This window comes from Salminus brasiliensis, chromosome 3, assembly GCF_030463535.1.
Source record: "Salminus brasiliensis chromosome 3, fSalBra1.hap2, whole genome shotgun sequence".
Lineage (NCBI taxonomy): Eukaryota > Metazoa > Chordata > Actinopteri > Characiformes > Bryconidae > Salminus > Salminus brasiliensis.
Genome location: NC_132880.1, coordinates 38189942 through 38210430, shown reverse-complemented (window position 1 = coordinate 38210430; position 20489 = coordinate 38189942). Strand labels below are relative to the sequence as shown.

Sequence of the window (20489 nt, the reverse complement as noted above, 5' to 3'; positions counted from 1 at the left end):
TCCATTTTTTAACTTTTTGAACTCGAGCCCGGGATTTTATAATAAGGTTTAGTTTCTGGTGGTGTTTCACAACCTTAAAACTTTAGCCCAACTGCCCGATCGGAATGTCCCTTAGCTGTTTTCTCCTAATGGACAAGCTAGACTGAAAACCTGGACTAGCCAAACTGAAAAATCTCACATTGTGAAACACCCCCAGAAAACCCCCTTCTGATGTATCCTGAAGTTTTGAGAAACTACACACGCTTAGGGTGGATTCTTGGTTTCATATGTACTACCAAGTATGTTGTGTAAATCTAAAGCCAGTGTGTGTCCACAGGACCGGTTTCATGGTTTAAGCAGAGGTGCTCAGTCCTGCTACTGTAGTATCCAGATGACCCTAAATGCCTTTCCCAATAGGATCATGATTTGGATTGGATCTACACTCTGAGGGATGGTAGATCACCAGGACCAGGACTGAGGACTTTTGGCTTCTGCACTCCCCATGCAGTTCCACAGTCTAACCACTTTTACACCACTACTCTAAATACAAATCAAGGTACACGTGCAGTTGTTGACAAGCTGAGAGGTACAGAACTGGCATCAGAAATGAAAGGGTCATATTACATGACAATAAAAAGTAATATAACTGGACTTTACACAAACTTGACTAGGGTGCAGTAAAAGCTTTCCAGGCCTGGGGTTGCAATGACAGAGCCCCCCCTTCTCCCTGCTAAGTCAGTGAAGTCAGAAGAATGCTGGCGTCACTGCTTCTGATTGGATAACCTCTGAAGCCCTCTCATCACTCTGTGGTCCATTTTATGAACTAGTTTGAGCAGCTGGGGTTTGATAATAGCACTGATATTGAATAGAATTTCCCAACATAATTTCAAATGTGCAGGGGTGCTAGTTCTCCTTTACTATGAAGTAGCAGACTAGCATTGTCTATATTTTAACTCCTTATTTACTTCAGCAAAATCCATTCAGATTGAAACTCATATTAGCCACAGAGGTCCTTATATGGTCATCACTTAAAAGACAGATGACCAATAAATGCCTGAAACGAAATCAAAACTAAGAGTGAAGGAAGAGAACTGGCAGAATGGGCAGCTGGGATAAGGTATGGTTCATTTCTTAGGATTCTCAACAGAAAAGGATTTCAACAGTACAAAGAGCATTTCATAGAGCAGTGCTTTTCAGTGGCAGTTCTCTATAGACAACAAAAAGCATACAAAATCCAAACACCAGCTAAAGCAGTTTAACCTCACTGGTTATGTGCTCTGTTCAAAAGTTCTCTATCTGCAGTTGAAAACATTTGAAAATGAGTGCATTTCTCTGTGCAAAAATGAAGAACCACTTTGGACTCTCAGGAGCACCCTCTAGTGTCTGACATCCCTGAGTATCAGTTCCCCATAATGAAAATTTCTGGCCAGCATTTCCTGTACACCCCACAAAGTACCTCCCACCTTGTACATACACCCTCAGAAGGTTTAGATGGGGCGCCTCCCCCATCCCTTTTTTAAACTAGTATATAATGCAGTGGGAATGAAATCTAAGCTTTAATTTTATATTTAATAAAATAAATAAATATCCCATTAGCACCTAAGCAGATACTCTAAACATTAAAGTTTCAACTAGTCATGAAGTTTGAAATATTCCTGGTACAGCCCAAAAAAGATATTCCTGCCCGAATAGTTTGATTTAAAAACTGTCTTTATATAAAAGCACCTTAATTCAGCTGACCCATTTTAGAACAAGCCTTACTCACCACTTCACAGAAAACAACACAGCAACACAGCTGAAGACAGTAGAAAATGTTTTTTTTTTTTATTTCAAAGGAAAAGTTGTCAGGGTCATTGTGTTGTTTGTTTCAATCCTGGCAGAGTGCCTTAATAAAGCACACCAACTATTCAGAACATTTAAATTACACTATTAGACACCCTCGCCCTTTTGTATCATCCGGATCAGACTGGATGTTGGATGCAGGGTTTCAAACAGCTGTAGAAGGAAAAAGAAGCCTTGGGTAAATTACGCATTCAGTTCAGAACACATGCACTCAGAAAACATTTTCAACCTCAATTTTTCCACCCAAGTGGCTCAGTAAGTGCTGCGTTTACAGAAACTTCTAAATCACACGACCTCTGGTGGACATGTGCAAAACTACCTCTCAGAGAAAAAGAGAGAGGGAAAAAAAAAGTGCAATCAGGTTTACATGTCTCCTAGATACAGTGCAATTAAACCTCTCTTCAGTTGCAAACAGTTAAAAGCAATCAAATGAGCAGTTATCAGATAAGGTTATCAGATTAGAGGAATGAGTGGATACAAATCTTTAATCTCCACAGATTAGCTAAAGTCAAGATTCGGTCAGTCTGTCATGCAGCAGGACAAAGAAAGGGCTCGTTGGGGGAGAAGGGGGGGGTTGGGGTTAAAAGAAAGGTATTAAGTTACAGACAGAGAGAGCAGGACATTCAGATTGCTGTTATATTGGCTTAGTGTGTGAAAGTACTGAGTATTAGTGTTCCTCTCCAGTCTGCTTTGCCTGGAACTGGTGATACCGGCGGTAGGTTAGTCAGACACATAAAATGAGGTCCCTTGAGTTAACAGCAAGTTTAAAGTCGTTTTCACTTCAGGACAGGAAACGTAAGTGGGCATGACTACATTCCACCATTAGATACACTGTATAATCACCGTATCTCCACGACATGGGCACAGAATTTATGAGAATTCAAATCCACGGTTCCAGACAACCCTAAGCTGACAAACCCACACAGAACCCATTTTAAAACCATAGCCCAAAACCTGCAAGAGAAGAGAGCTAATGGTAGAGTAGCACCCAAAGGAACAAGGGAAAGGAATGGAGAAAGGTTTTAGATGAATAACACAAGGTCTTTACAGGTGGCAGCTGAGAAAGCAGCAAGGATGGAGGCAAACACAAGGTCCGGTGACTGAGAAGCGTCGACAGCACGGTGCAAACCACGTGTGTTGTAGTACTGGACCAGGGGGGACGTCTGTTTGTGATAGGCCTCCAGCCGTGATCGTAGGGTGTTCTCATTGTCATCACTACGGCGGGATAGAGGCTCACCAGTCACCTACGGCCAAAAGAGAAGAAAGTAACACTCACTGCAAGAGGTACAGCCAAGAACAATCTGTTCTTTGATGCAGAACAAGATTTTACCAGATTTAAAATTGGTTTGCTTCCAAGTAGGGTTTTGGTAATCAAATCTCACCTTTTACAGAGGTAAATACTACAGGGCAAGCTCAACTAGGGTTGGGCAGTATGCACTGCATTGGATGTGTAATGATGCTGTGTTCTGCCAGGTTCACACTACGTGTCTTTCAGAGTCATCAGATTGTTGTACTCTCCAACATATCATCTCGTAATCAGGAAACCTTTAGCGGTTTTGGTTTGCACACTACACAACTGATCAGGGTCATGGTGTCACAAATTACAAGACCTTTCACCAGAAGGAACCCCTGACGAGTCACAAACACGCACAATAACTGATGTGACGCCGCAAGCGAGACCAGTCTTTGGTTTCTTACAAAATGGATGCCCAAAAGAAACGCACAATACAAGTTGCCTGAGCACGGATTCGCCGCAAAAATACACAGAGGAAAAACAAGCCAGTTGATTTTCTATAACTCCAACCTCTGCTTTCTCCTCATCCAGGGTCTTGTGGTTAAATCACTGCATTGACTTCCAGTCACAACACTTTTAAGTAAGCTTACTTTTAAGAAAGTAAAGCTCAGATATTTGTCAGGGGCTTGCGGGGTATTGGTGATCACTCGTCAAGCTCTTGGATCACGTCTTTTAGCAGTGCCCACATGGCAACAGAGCCTGTGCAGAGCGTAAGCTGATTTGCCCGACCTGCAGCGCTTGCAGCCAGCAACTTAAAAATCAGGGCTAAAATAGTGTAATGTGAACTGGGCATTAGTAGTAGTCAGAAACTACGCCTGCCTGGTAGCACTGAGAGAGATTGAGAGAGGCCAAACTAATGGGAAGGAAATGACAATGACAAAACCAGTGGCAAGTTTGAAGTTATTGAGTCAGCAGAGCGTTGGCAACTCATGCACCAAGCTCCTTAGCAACTGTCAAAGTACAGAGTGGGGTTGCCATGTTGCTGTGGTTTCTAAACGCTTCCACTTTTCAATAATACCACTCTCAGTTGATAGAATATCTAGGACATTCTCTAACAATCTCCAAATGTGACTTGTATGTTTGCGATCTGACCACACTGCACCTGGCTTTTCATGGTGTAAAGTAAAAACCCCTTCACCCAAAAACAAACACAAACAAACAAAAACAAAAACACCCACACAAGACATTAATGCAAGGTGCCTATAACAGCCTTCAGTTTCACCTTACAGTCATTTGTAAACAACTTACATCATCCTTCATAGGTTCCTTGGGTGGGTTAAACTCCTCATGGTAGGAACGGCCACTGGGCTGATGAATGAGTCTGAATAAAATAAATAAATAAAAAAAAAAAAAAAAAAAAAACAGTTCATGTGTGTTTTAAGAATAGTCTAACTGCCTACATAGCTCAGTAATGTCACATCTGAATCAGCTTGTGGATAAATGAGTGGCCTATACTTAACCAGGTAAACTCAATCTCTACACTAAACTGTCTAGTTGCTAAACGCTGTCTTAAGTAATGCCACAGCAGGGAGCAAAGTCCCAATAGCAGACACACTCAAAGAAATAAGCTTCCGGTTAAACCAATACGTTCTGAATGCAAATAATAATTTATAGTTAGAAAACAAGAATTTGACATTTAAACACTGCCTATTATACTTGTGAAAAAGATCACGGAAGGTCACGAAAGACATTATTACCTCCCACAGATCCTGCGCACCAGAAGAGAGTCATCCACAGAGAACTCAATAACAGAATCCAGCTTCTCTGTGCGTTTCTCAAGCAGATCATCCAACTACAAGTACAGAGGAAGTTTCACATAAACCAGTGTGACGCAACTTTAAAACTTAGGTCTTATTTTTATTTTATTTTATTTAAAATATATATATATATATATATTTTAAATGCAGCTACGAATGGTACTGTAATATTTACCATTTCTGCTTGTTTGACTGTGCGGGGAAACCCATCCAGTAAAAAGCCATTCTTACATGGAGGGGTGTCCAGGTTCTTTTCTATTAGCTCAACAACCATCTCATCACTCACCTAGAGAGAGAGAGAGAGAGAGAGAGAGAGAGAGAGAGAGAGAGAGAGACATCATCTAAAACACCAGAAAGACCTTAACCAAATCACACGGCTTAAAATGACCTATGCTAAACATTTATTTCATCAGCATTATACCAGCTTGCCAGCATCCATGGTCTGTTTTAGTCTCTGGCCAAGTTCAGAGCCAGAGGCCACCATTGCTCTCAGCATGTCCCCAGTGGCCAGATGACACACACAGAACTTCTCTGCCAGCCGGGGTGCCTACAATGACAAGGAAAACACTGACCTCAGAACTGTGGATAATTGTTCTATACATGTTAGACCTGAGCTTACAAACACCAACATACCCGTGTCCTTAGTAGCAGTGGGTGCAAGGCATGTGTATAAATTGTCTAAACTCGACTCCCTCAGTCACTGGTCTGTGGACCTGCAAATATCAGCCCCATGCGCAGACTTACGGAGTTCATGAGCTAGGCTGGACCTGTTCCAGTTAGACTTGGTTCATTACTATAATAAAGTGTAAGCACTGGTAACATCAGACCACAGTGATGAATCATTTATGGGTTGTTCAGAGGCAGAATCCCAGACGGCTTACGGCTGTGTCCAAAACCACATACTATAATACAGGGACTACTATACGCATGCATGACAGACTACATATCATACAGCAAACTTTAGGCTACGGCTGGCTTCTAAAGAAACACCAGTCACTTGCATTATTCAATTTTCAGCACCACCTTAAATAGTGCACCTGTTATAGTTTCAGTACAGCCATTTAAGGTGGAATGCAAACATTACTTTAAGAAGTTGGCAAATAATAGGTTAAGGTCTAACAGCTTGAATTGCACCTTAACCCTTAAATGATAGCCAAGTTAGTCGTGGTAGTTTCTGAAAAAAAAAAAAAAAAAAAAAAAAAAAAAGTATAGCAGTTATTAATAATAATAATAATAATAATAATAATAATAATAATATATTTAGCAGTTATTGATCAACAGGTCTTAAAATAAAAAAATAATAAGCTCAAGGGTTCAAGGGGTTACTGAATAAAGCTACTGCTGTATTATTGAACTAATGTTCATTAAGGTAGAAAGCAGTTTAGGAAGTAGTCTAAAACTTTAAACTAGGTGGACTAATGTGCTTACACACGATTCAGCTGAAGAAGCAGCAGTTGATGATATTTCGCAGGCTCGACACTACGCTGTGCAGAAGGTCTACAGGGCTGGAGCTCAGACGTAGGAAACGGCGACGCCGCTTGAATGAGCCATGCGGCCCCTGCACTTAGCCAGCTAGCTTAAAGGAGAGCACACCCAGTCTCACCTGAGTTCCCTTCCCAGCTCCGGGGGGGCCCAGCAGGATGGCTCTGATGCCTTTCCGTACGCCTGAGACCACTTCATCTGCCTGCGAGCTAGGGGCCATGGTCAGTGAGGACACCGTGCTATAGGACTAAGACCCTCCGGCCAACTTTCTAGCTGCCAACTCAAACCAGAAAGGAAGCCGTGGACGCCTCCTGTTCCTCACCATGGACAAACTGCCCGCCCCTTTGCATTAAACCCGCCCTCTCAGTGGACACTGACCTGTCACTCAAATACTAATCGCGCTTATTGGAGAGAAAGGAGTCATGCAGCCTATGTAATATCCGAGTTACGTACGAAGTCCGAAGACTACGGAGTCTCTAACGTGTCAAAATAGAAAAATAAGAGAGACCTGAATCGATCCCACAGTTCAACTGAACTCCCCTCTGAACACAAACTGGGGGTCTCTAAACTCTTACACTTTGTTACACATATTTGTTTATATATTTTTGTAAAAGACAAATAAACACAACAATTTGTGCATATATATATATATATATATATATCATCAAAAAGTATCCATCAAAACATGCACAAAACATTTCCACCTCAGAGTCTCCTAATGCATTAGTTCATATTGTTTATGCAAATATCGCTTGAATGGGCAGTTCATTCAGGAAATATTATATATATATATATGATTATTTGTTAAGCGACAGCTTTCGTTTCGTTTCGTTTCTTAAAGCAACATTATAAAACATCTGTACCTCAAAATACCAGCTTCAAAAATGTTGATGGTAAATTGACTTCATCGTCTCTGTCATTGCTGGAAGGATGCTGCTGCTTTTTTGGTGGAGCTGCGAGATCTCTAGCGTGAACTGTCCTCTGAACACCGTGGAACCGGAGTCAGATTTGTGTAAAATTCTGTGAAAGTACTTTACCTTGTGAGTCCACATGCGTCTTTCACTTGCAGGTGATGCTGGTATGGTATCTCTCAGCTTGTCAACAAATGCATGTATTAAGCTGCCCACGAGGGGCCCTCAAAGAATAGCTTGTATTTACTGCAGTGGAGTAAAGTGGAAAAACACTCCCCAACTGTAGGCCAGGAGCAAAAAATATCAGTTCTTGCATGATGGTGTTTAATTCCTCTCTTCAGTTGCAAGAAAAAGTAAAGCTGTGTCCAAAACTGCACTATTTTGCCAATTTGTAGTGTTGTCTGAAAACAGTGTAGAATTTTTAGTGCACAATAAAAAATTCCAAATGCACTGCAATAAGTAGTTTATATAATATATATATATATATACACACACACACACACACATACTCCACACTGAGTAAATGTCCACAACACGTGTTTCAATTCACATGTCCAGAATTCCTTAATAAGAAGCCCACTCCAGTTGTAGACACTTTGTCTAACCATAAATTAATGAACACCCTACTAATAATTCCAACCAATCTTTCTAAAGAACAGATCTGTGCTCTAATCTGACTTTGTGTGCCTTTAATTAATGAACTTAAATTCTTGTGAAATAGTTCTGGGAGAAATCAACACAAAGGTTCACTTACTTTTCTAGTCAGCACTGTGAATGTCAACGTGTGCAATAAAAGATACAGTACAACTATTGCATTGTGTCTATTATCTCTGACTTGACTAACAGTTGCCCCCAGTACCCAAGTTCTGCTGTATTTAAAGTCCTTTTTTAGAGAAATCATACAAAAACAAGTTCATGCACGGTTTTGTTGATGAATGTCCAAAACTATATATTATGCACAGCATAAATCCTTTGGAATAGCCATGCAGTGGGTGTATTAACATATTAAAACAACTTACAATTATCTATAAACAATTGGGCTACATTGTATATTTACAAATTAAACAGAAATCATAAGACTCCAGGACAAACACAAACTTCAAGCCAATTTTATTGCAATGGTTACAGGTAATTACTGACACTGATAAAGTGTACATCAGCAAGGAACTGACATGTTCAGTAGCGCTCTGCTTCCATGCTTCAGAAACTAGTTGATGGTATTCAGACCGCAAGCTAATAAAACCACTGTAATATACCTTTATGTCATCAAACTGCTAAATATAAAAATACAATGGCTATAGTTAAACTGCTAAAGCGGTTGGCTTTTATTAAAGTGTCAGCACTGACGTGTTTTAGCTATATTTGGAGTGTTTAAAACATAAAAAGATAAGAGACCAAAATGTCAAACCGGTAAAAATGGAAGTGCCTAAGTAATATTATTAACACTTAAAAAGTGAGTTGTGGAACTGTAATGGTCCACACGGATATGCTGGTTCAATAAATGGATTTTATACCAAAACAAAAAAAAGAAGAGAAAGCTTAACAATCCCCTGATTGCTTTCTCACAAAGAAAAAATAACACCACATTTACACATAAAAAGCCACGGCAAGCAGGCTTCCATTATTATTGGTAGTAGCAGCGGTACAATATAATTGTGGACCTCTGCATGATAAATGTTGCATCTAATCAAGTGCGTTGCTGCTGTAAATAAACTCAATAAAAATGAAGCCCACACAAGCTTGATCAACCATAACAGTTTACCTTCTCCTATCAACACAAAACCATCCCCACTATTGGTTAAAATAAAATAAAAAAAAACAAGCAATGCTCATACTTTTTTTGTTAAGTAAAAAAAGATTTACCATAGAAATACATAAAATAATCTCTACCTAAAAGCCACCTAAAGATTTTGATAGATTTTTCACGTATGCACAAGCTTTGAAACGGTATTTAAAACGTACTTTAGGGGTGGCAAATGAACAGATCAACTTGACTTTTATATTAAAATCTAATCTCATACTAAAGCTTCAAAACAGTTCTGAAACTAACTAACAACCTGGAGGATACTTTACGGTGCTTTAGAGAAAATGACATACCTGACTTTCCCACCTTCTCAACTTTGAGCCAAAATGCAAGGGTTCTTTACGGTTTACAGTAATGGTGCAGACAGTCATTAGAGCCTTAGTATTTATTCAGGTTACTATAGGAACATGACATTTCTCTTTTATCACTCACTAATGTAATTACCTTCAACGTTTGACAAAAGTAGTATGCTCATCTTTTACCTGCAGGAACCTCGGTGAGGGTATTTTGTTATTTGCGGTACTGAAAGGTCTATAAAATGGCTTCTCCCATGCTCAAGTCCGGTCATATGAAAAACTCATTATAATTATTTGTAAACGTTCTGTAACTTTGATACTGTATTGCACTTCTCAGCCAAACATGTTGGCCGTTGAAATTATGACCCGGGATGTTGCTTGTCCTTTAAGCTAGGTCATGCTGGCCTATAACAAGAGTCTGGTTGCCACATGCGAAGATCCACCAAGATTTGATTGAGCTTCTGCATCCACAGATTTCTCTCTTCTTTAGTGTCGGCACTCAGCCAGTTCCTGTACATTAAAACAAGGTCATAAATTGTTTGTAAATATCACATACTCAAACCTCTTCATATTTTTAAGCTTACTAGCAAAAAAACAAACAATACAAATTTATTGAACTGTATGAGGAAGTGAGCATGGTCTTACTTTGTAACACACATAGTGTTCTTGCACTGGCTGACCAGAGTTTCCTTGTCATCCTCTCTTTGTGGCCTCACTGTAATCAGCTCAAAAGTATTGGGTCGGGCACAGAACTCACGGTTAGCAGGTTCCACTTTACGGCTGGTGCAGCAAGCCAAACTAATGCGACCAATTGGACTCTAAACAGAACAGGACAATCATTGATCATATTAGCAATCAATTTTAGAATAAACATGGAACAGACATAACTAGTTAGGTGTTGTTTACCTTCCGTTTCTCATCATCAGGGTAAGTCCAATAGGAGATGCAGTACCCTGAAAGAACACACCATCTCCTGTGCCAGGCCCCAAAGCCACTGACATCCTCAAACATGGTCTATGAAGCCACATTAGGACAGTCAGTACAAGTGGCAAATCATATGAAACATTATTCTTTGTGCAAGATCTCGACATTTTAAAGAACACACACCAGGAAGCCTCTTTCCTCCACACGAGAACCAACTTCACACTGCATCTTAAGGTAGATGTGGCCTTCCAGAGGGCAAAGGAAAGGCACCTAGATATATTTGGAAATAAAAGGGCATGTTATTGCATCAAGGATACAACGTAAAGAACAGGTCAGGTGCCAGACGCATTTCGGATAACAAAAAACAGATTTTGTGGCAAAGAAAGAACAGTCCGCACCAAACACCCTTTGAACACAGAGTGGGGAAGAACACAGACACATAGCTGACCAAACAATGAACACAGAGTTAGTAACATGATGTAATGCAAACTAAGGTTGCAAAAGCGACCCAGATAGGAGGAAAGCAGACACAAACCGCGTGTTACAGAACACTGAACAAATATAAAAACCTTGCTCTGAAACATGTCACTGAGAAGCTTGCTCGCTCTCCCTTGACATTTGATCTATAAAAAGAGAAATGAGTATACGTATATACGAACTGATTTATGCAGGTAAGAGTATAAGAATCAGGCAGAAGGTTTTAAAGCTTTGCTTGCTTAGCATGTAAAGTTTCACCACACAAAGCCCTGTTCGTTTATGTCCTTACTATGCGATTTTCTCAGTGTTTATGATTTATTTAATTCCCCCATTGCATGATCAGAAAATTGACCACAGACCACATGCAGAATTTGTTATGAAAGAACACAGGTTAGAAATATGAAGGACAAAGATATTTAAGAGCATGTTAATCAGTCTTAAAACGCTTACCTTTTCCATGGGAAACTTGTTTTTTCCAATAGAGGCCAAAGTTAACTTGTGTGATCCAACAAGAACAAAGTTACTGGTACGCACAGCATTCGGACCACCAGGGCTTGCCATTACTATAAAAGCAAAACAGATTTTAAAATATGAAAAACATTTTCCATAAAATTAATTTTTCCAATAATATGTCCACATAATACTCACCAGGTGTTTGGAGATTGCTTTTCTAAAACAGCAAAGAGAAAGTATGAAGATCAAATTAAAAGATGCACAACAGAAGACCTGTCCATAGCATTAAAAGCCAGAATGTGAATGTACTTACAGTAATGGCAAGGAATCTCTTAGGAGTGATAGCCTAAGAAGAAAATGACAAGATCTTTTAATCCAAAAACCAAGACAGTTATATAACAATTATTTTTTCCATATATCCGTGTTTCTATTTTTCCAAAATTGAGATAAAACAAAGAATTTCCACACTACTAAGTGTTTACAAAGAATGAGAAAACACTACACTGTCACAAGTGTTAAGAAAAAGGGAGTAACATCAGGATACCTTGGATTTGCTTGGCTTTTTCCTTTTATCAAGTTGAAACTCACGTTTCTGAACCTAAAAGACAGAAAACAGCAATTAAAAAAAACAAAAACAAAACAAAAACAAAAAGGTTTCCACCACAATTACCCATACCCACAGCACCAAAGTACAAATATACTTACAAGATAGTAGACTTCAATATCAATCTCAAAGTCACTGGACACATCAGGACTGGAAGTTGATTAGAAGAATATTAGGAGGATGGCAACAAAGAGTGGTACTGATGGTCAGATTGATCACAAATGAATCTAAACTCACAGAGTAAACTTGGTGGAGAAGGTCAAGGCATCCCCACTGAGTGCACTGTGGGTATTAGCTAAAGGAGTAGCAACAGTGTTCTCTGCTCCAGCACGGATCATGACGAAAAAGTAATGGTTTCCAGACTCTTAAGAAAACAAAGATATTTCGGGAAATTATACATTGGGGGAAAAAAAAAACAACAAAAAACACAGCAGACAGCAGAGCATTTTCTACAAAAAAAATAGCAGCTTGCTGCCATGTCACTTCAAACTAACCACACAAAGCACATACCACATATAAAAAAAAACAAAAACCAACCAGGCTTGTTAGCAGTAGAACAAACAAAGTCAGCCTTAAGTGGTAATCGAAGCTCCTGGAGTGAGACTGAGCCTGTAGAGGCCGGTACACCAATGTCCTCCTGAGGTCTGGAAGAGATTTTCTTCTGAGCTGCTGGACCTTCTGCCTTCAGTCGATCCAGCTCAGCTTTCAGAGCCACCCTTCTCTCAGCTGACAAAAAAAAAAGAAAGTAGAATTATTTCTAATACAAAAACAACAACAAAAAAACCCAATGGTCTAGACATCTCCATAACTGTACATCATACAACATTCATAATAACAATATATCCATATGCTGCAATACATCCATTACAAAAGTAAAGAAGCAAACCTCAGACATTAAACACATCACAACCATGTGGTCACAACTCACTGGCAATAAGCAGAAGTCTTTCAGCCTCAGCCTCCACCTGAGAGCCTTTTCCATGCTCCTCATCTGTGCAGCAGTTTAGCGCCTGACTTGCCTGATGAATCACCGTTTGCTGCAGGTTCATCTCGTTGGTCAGAATCTGAAAGCACAGCTCAAATCAAACCTTACAGTCCACCTCATTCCATGAGATTAAACATCCACACCTTTAGAGCTTTGTGTGTGTGATATATATAAAATTTCATTCTATTTACCTGCATCTTTTGTTTAATGCTGATGTGACTGGGGCTCTGAGGCTCTTCCACTCTTTTAGACACATCTTCCTTCCTCACAATCACTTGCTTCACATGTGGTCTCTCAGTATCCTTCACTCTAGTTGATCTGTACGCATCAATGCTAAACAGAGATCCCAAAGTGTTGGTTTATTAAAACAAATTTATTTTAATATTAAACTCTACCTTCACCTATTACTTACCTATAGAGCAGTTTCTGTCCTTCTACAGTCTCAGTCCCATCAGAAGAGCCTGCTTGTTGCTTTCGTGCCCTTTGGAATTTGGTGGGCTTGGACACACTCTCAGGAGTCCCACTCTTGTGAATAAATGAGCTTGCTGGAGTTGACGTCTAAAAAATAAATAAATACAAAAACAAATAAATAATTAAAATAAATAAATAAATACATAAATCAGAAAGCAAGTAAGTAAAACTTACCAGGCATGAAGCAATAAATACATTATCCACAAAGAGTTACATATAAAGGACTTACCATGGGTTTCCTTTCAGGGCTCTTCACAACCGCAGCTACCGTCTCTACTACAGGGGCAAGCAGAGACATAGAGGAGATGTTCAGGGCATCTTCCTCCTCATCCTCTTCAGCACTACACTCTTCAGTCTCCTCTAACACTCCTTCAAAAAGATCATTAATGATCTCAGAGTTTACAGAGCCATCCACATTCATCTCAATTTCACGTATCTCCTCTTCTGCATCTGCAAATAAATTAAAAACAAGAAGTGATGCCCATTTAAGGATATTTAATATGCAGATTGTGTATTTTGCCTGCAACAAATTGAATACATGCACAGTTTACTCTTCTTACCTTCTTTTTCTATCTGCTCAGGCACTTCTGGCTTCTGCACAGAAGCCTCATCCTTCTCCAGAGAGCTTAACTGAGAAGGCTTCACGTCTAATGTTTCTGAAAGGAATTAAAAAAATAAATAAAATTGGTTAAAAGCTAATTCCAAAAGTAAACAGAAAAAGTTAGAAGCAGACTAAGAAAACTGTATGCTCTTACAAACAAGACAAATCCATTAAATATTAATGTTCAATTGTGTGAAGAACAGCAATGGAGTAATGCATTAAAGCTGGAGCACTTTACTACAATTACTTGAAATTTCTAGGGTTAGAAATATTACCAATTTCACAGAGCTTGGATGGAGTTTCCAAAATATTTGAGTCTGATGTTGAAGGCTCATTGCAAAGTACACGGGCAGAACTTTCATCCTGTATTTCCTGAAGGTAATAAGAAACATTAATTATATGAAGCAGAGCGCATTCTTTAAAAAGAGGGGAAGAGGAAAAAAAAAACGAATATTTTGTGAAGATGTATGAGACTATTCAAGTTTTAATAAAAATAAATGAATAAATAATAAATAAAAAAACAAACAAAAAAAAACAATTTATATATATATATATATATATATATATATATATATAAATAAATAAATAAATAATCAAGCATCGTCAACCTTAGATTGCAAGTCATTCTTGATCTCTGCAAGATCCTCTTTACTTTTCCACATGTTTCCGACCTGAAACCGACTGCGCACCTGTGCCAGTTCTGCCTCACGTTCCTAATAACAAAACAACTTGTCAAATTAAGATGCTGTACAAATAAATGTAAGTGATCCACACATTTGGAAAATATAATAAATAAATAAATAAAACAAGACAACATACCATTTTTTGCTTTTGAGTGAGCATGGCAGTTGTGGAGGTTGTCTGTGTGGTGGCAAGCCTCTCCTGGAACAACCTAGATTTGGCTGATGAAGTGGCTGACGGAGTGACTGGTGTGCGGCCCTGGCTAACAATGGGAGAACCTTGACGTTCTTGGCACCTTTCCCCAAAACGCTCCAAAAATGACTTAACGCCACCTAAGGACAACACATTAATTAACTAACAGAAACAGCACATTCCAGAACAGATGTTTAGACATGGAAGACAACAGAACACAAAAAGCTCTCTCAAAAACGATCAGGGCCATTACAACTGGGTTACTCACCAGCAGTTCCAATTTGGCTGTTCGGTTGCAAATCTTTGGCCAATTTCTCACTGCCCTGAGAGACAGGGGCTAAAGCAAGAGATGGCTTGGCTGGAAGGTTTGGCTTTATGGGACTTGAACTAAACACTCTGCCAGATCCCAAATCCTTGCCTGGGGTCTGAGACTTCAGTGGGCTTTTGCACAATGGAGTTGTCTGAGGACTAGAAGAGTTGACTCTTGTAGATTTTAGAGGAGTGGATGGCTGGCTAGAGTATGTCTTCAGGGGACTGGATGCTGGGGAGGCATGTCCTTTAGCCAGTTTAGGTTCGGGCACCTCAGTCTTCTGCGGACTGGGAGGAATTACTCTGGATGATTTGATTGGAGAATAAACTGGCAGCTATAACAAACCAAACATAAAATGTATTTAAGCATTGAAGAAGGGTAATCTGAGCAAGACTTAACACGTTCTGCTCTTGTCAGAGAGCACAGAGGAAATTCAATTCTTTGTTTTTTATAACCCACCTGCTGAGTGCTGTAGACAGGCTTGCTAGCTGACTGGACAGGGTGAGGCTGCTGTGTGGCAACACTGGTCTTGGCACCAACGGCTGGTTTAGCATGGGTCGGTCGAGGCGCACAGGCTGTGCCAGGCTGCACTTGTGCATTGTCTCGGGAAGCAGGCTGATGCCCAATGTCATCTTCCCATGAGCTAATTGTAGCAGCAAGGTTTGCCAGTCTGCCTTTCCTGCCTATGGATGTTTCTGATGATGTGAGGGTTGGAGCTGGAGCTGTAGAAATCTCTGTGGGATTAAGAGGAGGCGGTGCTTCACCGTTGCTGCCTGTAAAAGAAGTTCAGTAAACGTTAACACTTAAAATATCAATTGCACATAAAGTATAACCATATTAAATAAATAAAACCATGCAGAAACCTACCCTCCGAGTCCCAGTATTGCCTCTGGTCAGCCAGTCTCTGCAGACGAGACCTCATGCTGCTGGGGTTTGGTGTGGGTGCAGGGGTATCTTTAAGAATCTCTCTGTCTTCCTCCACGACAGAATGCTTTGTCATTTTATCTGTACACACTGTTACTGTCTGTGATTGACTGGCCACCATCTTATCTGTGCTGGGAGGAAAGCAAGCGTGCCCCATGGCTGACTCTGACCTCGGATTGACAACCACTTTCTCGACTGAGACAGAGCGAACGCTGCTCGGTGCTACAGGGGGCTTCTTATCTGTGGTGATCTCTGAAGATGAAACTTGAAGAGAAACTGGCTCTTTGTTTTCTTCCCCAGTCATATTCTCCTCCGAGCAGCGACGCTTTGAAGGAGAAGGTTTGGAGGATGGAAGTACTGTTTTATAAAACACACAGGTTATTTTGTTAGGAAGACAATAGATCTGAAAAGAGCCTTATCAATATTACAGGTACTCAAAAAAGTGGTTATTTATAAAGGTTGTCTCTAGGGCTGGGCGATACATTAAATAATAATAATAATTATATATATATATATATATATATATATATATATATATATATATATATATATATATATATATATATAAGATTCTTAACAAAAATTCAGACACCCCCCCTTAGAGTTCAGTGATTTTTATTAAGCGTCTGCTGCACTAAAACTAAATAGATCAGTCTAATTACACTGTTTACAATTAAACGAGCAGTTGATCAGTGTTCGCTAAGCACTACCAATATCCTCGATATGCTTAGAAAATTATAGTGTATCATTATAACAAACCTTATCATGACTCAATAAAATATCTTAATATTGCCCAGCTCTAGTGGTCTCCATTTGTTGTTAGGCAGGCATTTAAGTCAATCAATCAGTAAATCACTGCAAGGCAAACTTAAATCCAGAGGAAGATAGCAGCAATAGGACTATTAAATCATATTTTAAAGAGTTGGCTTTAACAAGGTAGGTTTGTTACCTTTATCAATCGGTGGCTCGCTGATGACACTATTTGTCTCTGCAAGCGGCTCTCTTGCTCTCTTGGCCATTTGTCGGTTGGCAGCTGTAGGTCTTTCTGCCATCTTCTTCTGAAGATTCTCCCTGCGAGCACGTGTACGCTCCAAAAGTTTCTAAGTAAAGAATTGCACATTAAAACGTCTGCCAGAAGATTCTGTAACAGTACTTGCCATTAAATACCCTGTATCTCTACTGAACTATGTATGACTGCACCATCTGTTTACAAGACTTTAAGAATTCAGATTCAGAAGTGAAAAGCTACATGTTAATTTGTTTCTATTTCCATACATTCACTAAATTAAACATGTTTATAAGGTAAGCAGGTAACAGGACCTGTACATTTCATTATGAGGAACAGAGACTACAAACCTCATTTCTACAATCATGTTTTTAAAAGTACTTGAAGTCCTTTGTCTTAAAAGAAATATCTAGATCATGTTTTCATATATTACATTTTACACTTCTAGTACAACTACATGGGTCATAATGTAAAAGCCTATCTAGTAGTTACTGTGTAAAACAAGTAGATAATTGTCAGTATATGATTCTATTTTATTGCCAATTGTGTTTTTTCTTGTCATTTATTTTTAAATAGTTTTCCCCAGACACTAAATAGTAATAATAATAAGCAACCAGTTTCAATTTCTCATTGCATGCATTGGGAGCTTTTAAACTGTTTCCATCAAGTGTGACGGAGCTGGATCTTATTTGGGAGGTGCACTGGTGCTAGAACTACCCACACGTGGTCATATAAAGAATGTGTTAATTAATGTTGCTGAGTAAATATGTAGCACAGCTCACAGGAGAGGCAGCTGCAAAATAGTACGGACAAAACATTTCTATAAACTAGAAGACATTCATTTAGGATTAGACAGCAATGGAAAACGGCAAAGTGATAAATACAGATGCAATTAAGTTAAATTGGCTTCACAGATAATTGTTTACAGCACGTTCAACCAAAATACTATGGCGCCCCTAAAGTATGAGAGAAAATCATTCTTAGAGATATAGCATAAACCTTTCCCTCAATTTAATAACATGTCCCCTAAATTAAACAAAATCCCTCCATTTAGAGGGGCGCATTATCTAAACCGAGAGATTGTTTTAAGCCTAAAAAATCATTTTTCTACCATGACACTCAGGGGCTCTGTAAGATGCTGACATGAGGGTATTTTTCATTCCAATTTTATGTTTTCAACGACCAGAATTTCAGCTTTTATTAGCACTTATGAGCAAAATACAATCACAGCACCTTTCAGCCTGGATTCATGGCTCTTACAGCTAGACCATACAACACTGGTAGCCTGTTAGGGGCTTTGGCAGTTTCCCAGGAATGAGTGGAAATTTCAGTTAATGGTTGTCATCCTTAAGGAATTCCTGTCATGTGACACCGCTGCAGCATTTGATTGGCTAGAACCGGAAAGGGCTCCAAACTCCAGCTGCAGGGACATGGCAAAAAGCAAGCCTCTCTGAACTCTGCATGTTTGTATTGCCCACTTCTCCTAAATCATCAGCTACCCGTTTCCAGCAGCAGCTTAAACAGCTTTCAGCGCAAAAAAACCTTTGACATAAAACTAGTCTGTCTATATGAAATATTACTTGCACTGGGAGCCCTTACTGTCTGCAATTTTGAGAGGGTTAGCTAGATAGATGACTTGTTTGAATGGTCAACAAACAGCCCACCAGCGCCAATCAGTCGTCCCCTTAACGCCCAGGCATTTTTGCTGTACTGATAGCTAGCTAGCTAACTAGCTAGCTAATATTTTCGCAATGGGTTTCAGAGAACTAGTGCTAGCTAGCTAACGTTAGACAGCTCCACAAAAGATACAACACACAAAGTGGGACGTTATGCCAGCTAGTGATGAGCTAGAGATAGCTATGATTGAGTTTGAGCCAACTGGCTGACTTACTGCGAACTGCTTAGCTATCTAGCTAGCTAGCACTAGTAAACGTTAGCTATCACTAGCTAGTTATAAATTAGCAATACCTTAACTAGCTAAGTAGCTAAAGCACAAAGTGCCACACATCCATTATTCGTGGAAATTAACACAGCATTGTCTATTTTACAACAAGTCAGTTAGTCAGTCAGTCAGTCAGTCAGTCAGTCAGTTAGCTAGCGCTGGATGGCAAGCCGTTAGTCGTTAGTCTGCCACGCGACCAACTTCGCTAATTTTAACCAACCTCAACATATACAAGAAGCACAGCACTTATTCCAGAGCGTATTTACCTCCGTGAATGGATCCATTCCGAAGTCGTATACTGTCAAACTCTGTGAAATCTAGCTCTGCTCTACCCCACCCCGTCTTCGTGTCCGTAAAGCCACACCGCAGATGGACCGAGCTCGTGCCTGCAGCCTCGCTCTGTTCAAATTTGAATTTCAGCGCTGCTCCCACTGCGCACTCACCAACGGTCATTGCTCACGTCACCCACTCTGAAACGAGGCTCGATTCCAATCCGCAGGCGTTCCCTCACTAGCACCCTCAAGAAGAAATCAACGCTGTGGATGATATACGCTGTCTGAAATGCAGCACGTCGCATTTTTAGCCGTTCAAGCGAATTTATTTACACAATCGAGCATATCTGTGCTTCACATAACGTGTTTGTTTGCGCTTGATTTTCCGGGTTGAAGTGTTTAGGGGAAGTGAACAAGGGCGTATTTGAACAAGAGAATGCAGAAAAAAAGGGAAAGGCTGTTTATACAGCACACCCTGAGCGTTGAACCAGTACATAAAAAATACAGTGCATGTACTGGTTATTCACAGCTCTGTGTAAGCTGGGTGGGGACAGCAGTTAAGCTGTGCAGAAGGAATGCTTCACCAAAAGTAGTATTTACACAATCTTTACAGCACCCCAGATGCAGTCAGTTTGCAAGGCTCTGGTATATCCAGTTTCACATACATTTTTGGGAACCCTTGAATGTAAAATGAGCAGAAATCACCTTCAACAAACGTTTCTGTTGAACTGTTCTGCACAATGTTGGGGAACTGTGGACCATTTTTGTTCCTGCAAATGAGTTTTAGTTTATCAATATTTATGGCCTTGCTTCCACAGTCCTCCATCACCACATGGTCAGGACTATGACTTGGCTTCTCTCTTTTTTCACTTGGGTCACAGTCTTTTCGCATCAGACAGGAGTGCTGCTCTTACATTCTTCTCCAGGTGGTCTTGGGCAAACTAGAGCTTTTTTTTTTTGTTGTTAGACAGCAGCTGCTACCTTTTTTGTGTCCCACCATGAACATCATTCTTGTTCTGTGTTTTTCTTATGGACACATTAACAAACACTTTTGCAGTTTGCAGAAACGTCAGTAGGTCTTTTTTTTTTTTTTTTTTTTGCCTTTTTTGAGTCATTAACACAAAGGTTCACTTACTTTTTCTAGCCTGCAATGTGGATTGTTACTCAGTATGTTCAATATTAGACACAAACAGTACAACTGTTTTTGTGCTATTAGTTTGGATTGTGTTTGTCTATCGTTGTGATCTTTTTCTATCTTTTTATTGCAACTGTACACTTTTTT

At 39.7% G+C, this 20489-nt stretch overlaps 2 protein-coding genes across 3 annotated transcripts; both read right to left on the bottom strand.

Annotated features, from left to right (window-relative positions):
* Positions 1 to 1779: 1779 nt before the first annotated feature.
* Positions 1780 to 6666, bottom strand: ak2 (adenylate kinase 2). 2 transcript variants are annotated; one of them, XM_072674833.1, is made up of 7 exons: positions 6476 to 6665; positions 5294 to 5419; positions 5048 to 5158; positions 4813 to 4907; positions 4364 to 4436; positions 2870 to 3065; positions 1780 to 1974 (listed from the first exon to the last, which is right to left on the bottom strand). In XM_072674833.1, the coding sequence occupies exons 1-7, from the start codon at positions 6572 to 6574 to the stop codon at positions 1967 to 1969; spliced, it is 708 nt and encodes a 235-aa protein (XP_072530934.1). In that variant the 5' UTR covers positions 6575 to 6665; the 3' UTR covers positions 1780 to 1966. The 2 variants fall into 2 exon arrangements, with proteins under 2 accessions (XP_072530934.1, XP_072530933.1); XM_072674832.1 differs by lacking the exon at positions 1780 to 1974 and having other exon boundaries at positions 1981 to 3065; positions 6476 to 6666.
* A 1694-nt stretch (positions 6667 to 8360) lies between these two features.
* anln (anillin, actin binding protein) lies at positions 8361 to 19315 on the bottom strand. Its single transcript, XM_072674831.1, has 24 exons — positions 19202 to 19315; positions 16937 to 17087; positions 15931 to 16344; positions 15523 to 15836; positions 15022 to 15397; positions 14700 to 14893; positions 14489 to 14593; positions 14156 to 14252; positions 13840 to 13935; positions 13509 to 13729; positions 13221 to 13366; positions 13000 to 13141; positions 12752 to 12887; positions 12361 to 12549; positions 12061 to 12187; positions 11925 to 11973; positions 11764 to 11817; positions 11533 to 11565; positions 11415 to 11436; positions 11217 to 11329; positions 10473 to 10559; positions 10272 to 10379; positions 10011 to 10183; positions 8361 to 9875 (listed from the first exon to the last, which is right to left on the bottom strand). Exons 1-24 carry the CDS (start codon positions 19217 to 19219, stop codon positions 9761 to 9763), a joined length of 3480 nt encoding a protein of 1159 aa, XP_072530932.1. The 5' UTR covers positions 19220 to 19315; the 3' UTR covers positions 8361 to 9760.
* Positions 19316 to 20489: the final 1174 nt, after the last annotated feature.

Coding starts and splice junctions, on each gene's coding strand:
- ak2 (XM_072674832.1), bottom strand. CDS start 6,574: ATGGCCCCTAGCTCGCAGGCAGATGAAGTGGTCTCAGGCGTACGGAAA. Junction 5,159..5,293: donor CCATGGATGCTGGCAAGCTG/GTATAATGCTGA, acceptor CTCTCTCTCTAG/GTGAGTGATGAGATGGTTGT. Junction 4,908..5,047: donor CAGTCAAACAAGCAGAAATG/GTAAATATTACA, acceptor CTGTACTTGTAG/TTGGATGATCTGCTTGAGAA.
- anln (XM_072674831.1), bottom strand. Junction 15,398..15,522: donor CTGTCTACAGCACTCAGCAG/GTGGGTTATAAA, acceptor GGTTTGTTATAG/CTGCCAGTTTATTCTCCAAT. Junction 13,367..13,508: donor GCCCTGAAAGGAAACCCATG/GTAAGTCCTTTA, acceptor TTTATTTTTTAG/ACGTCAACTCCAGCAAGCTC.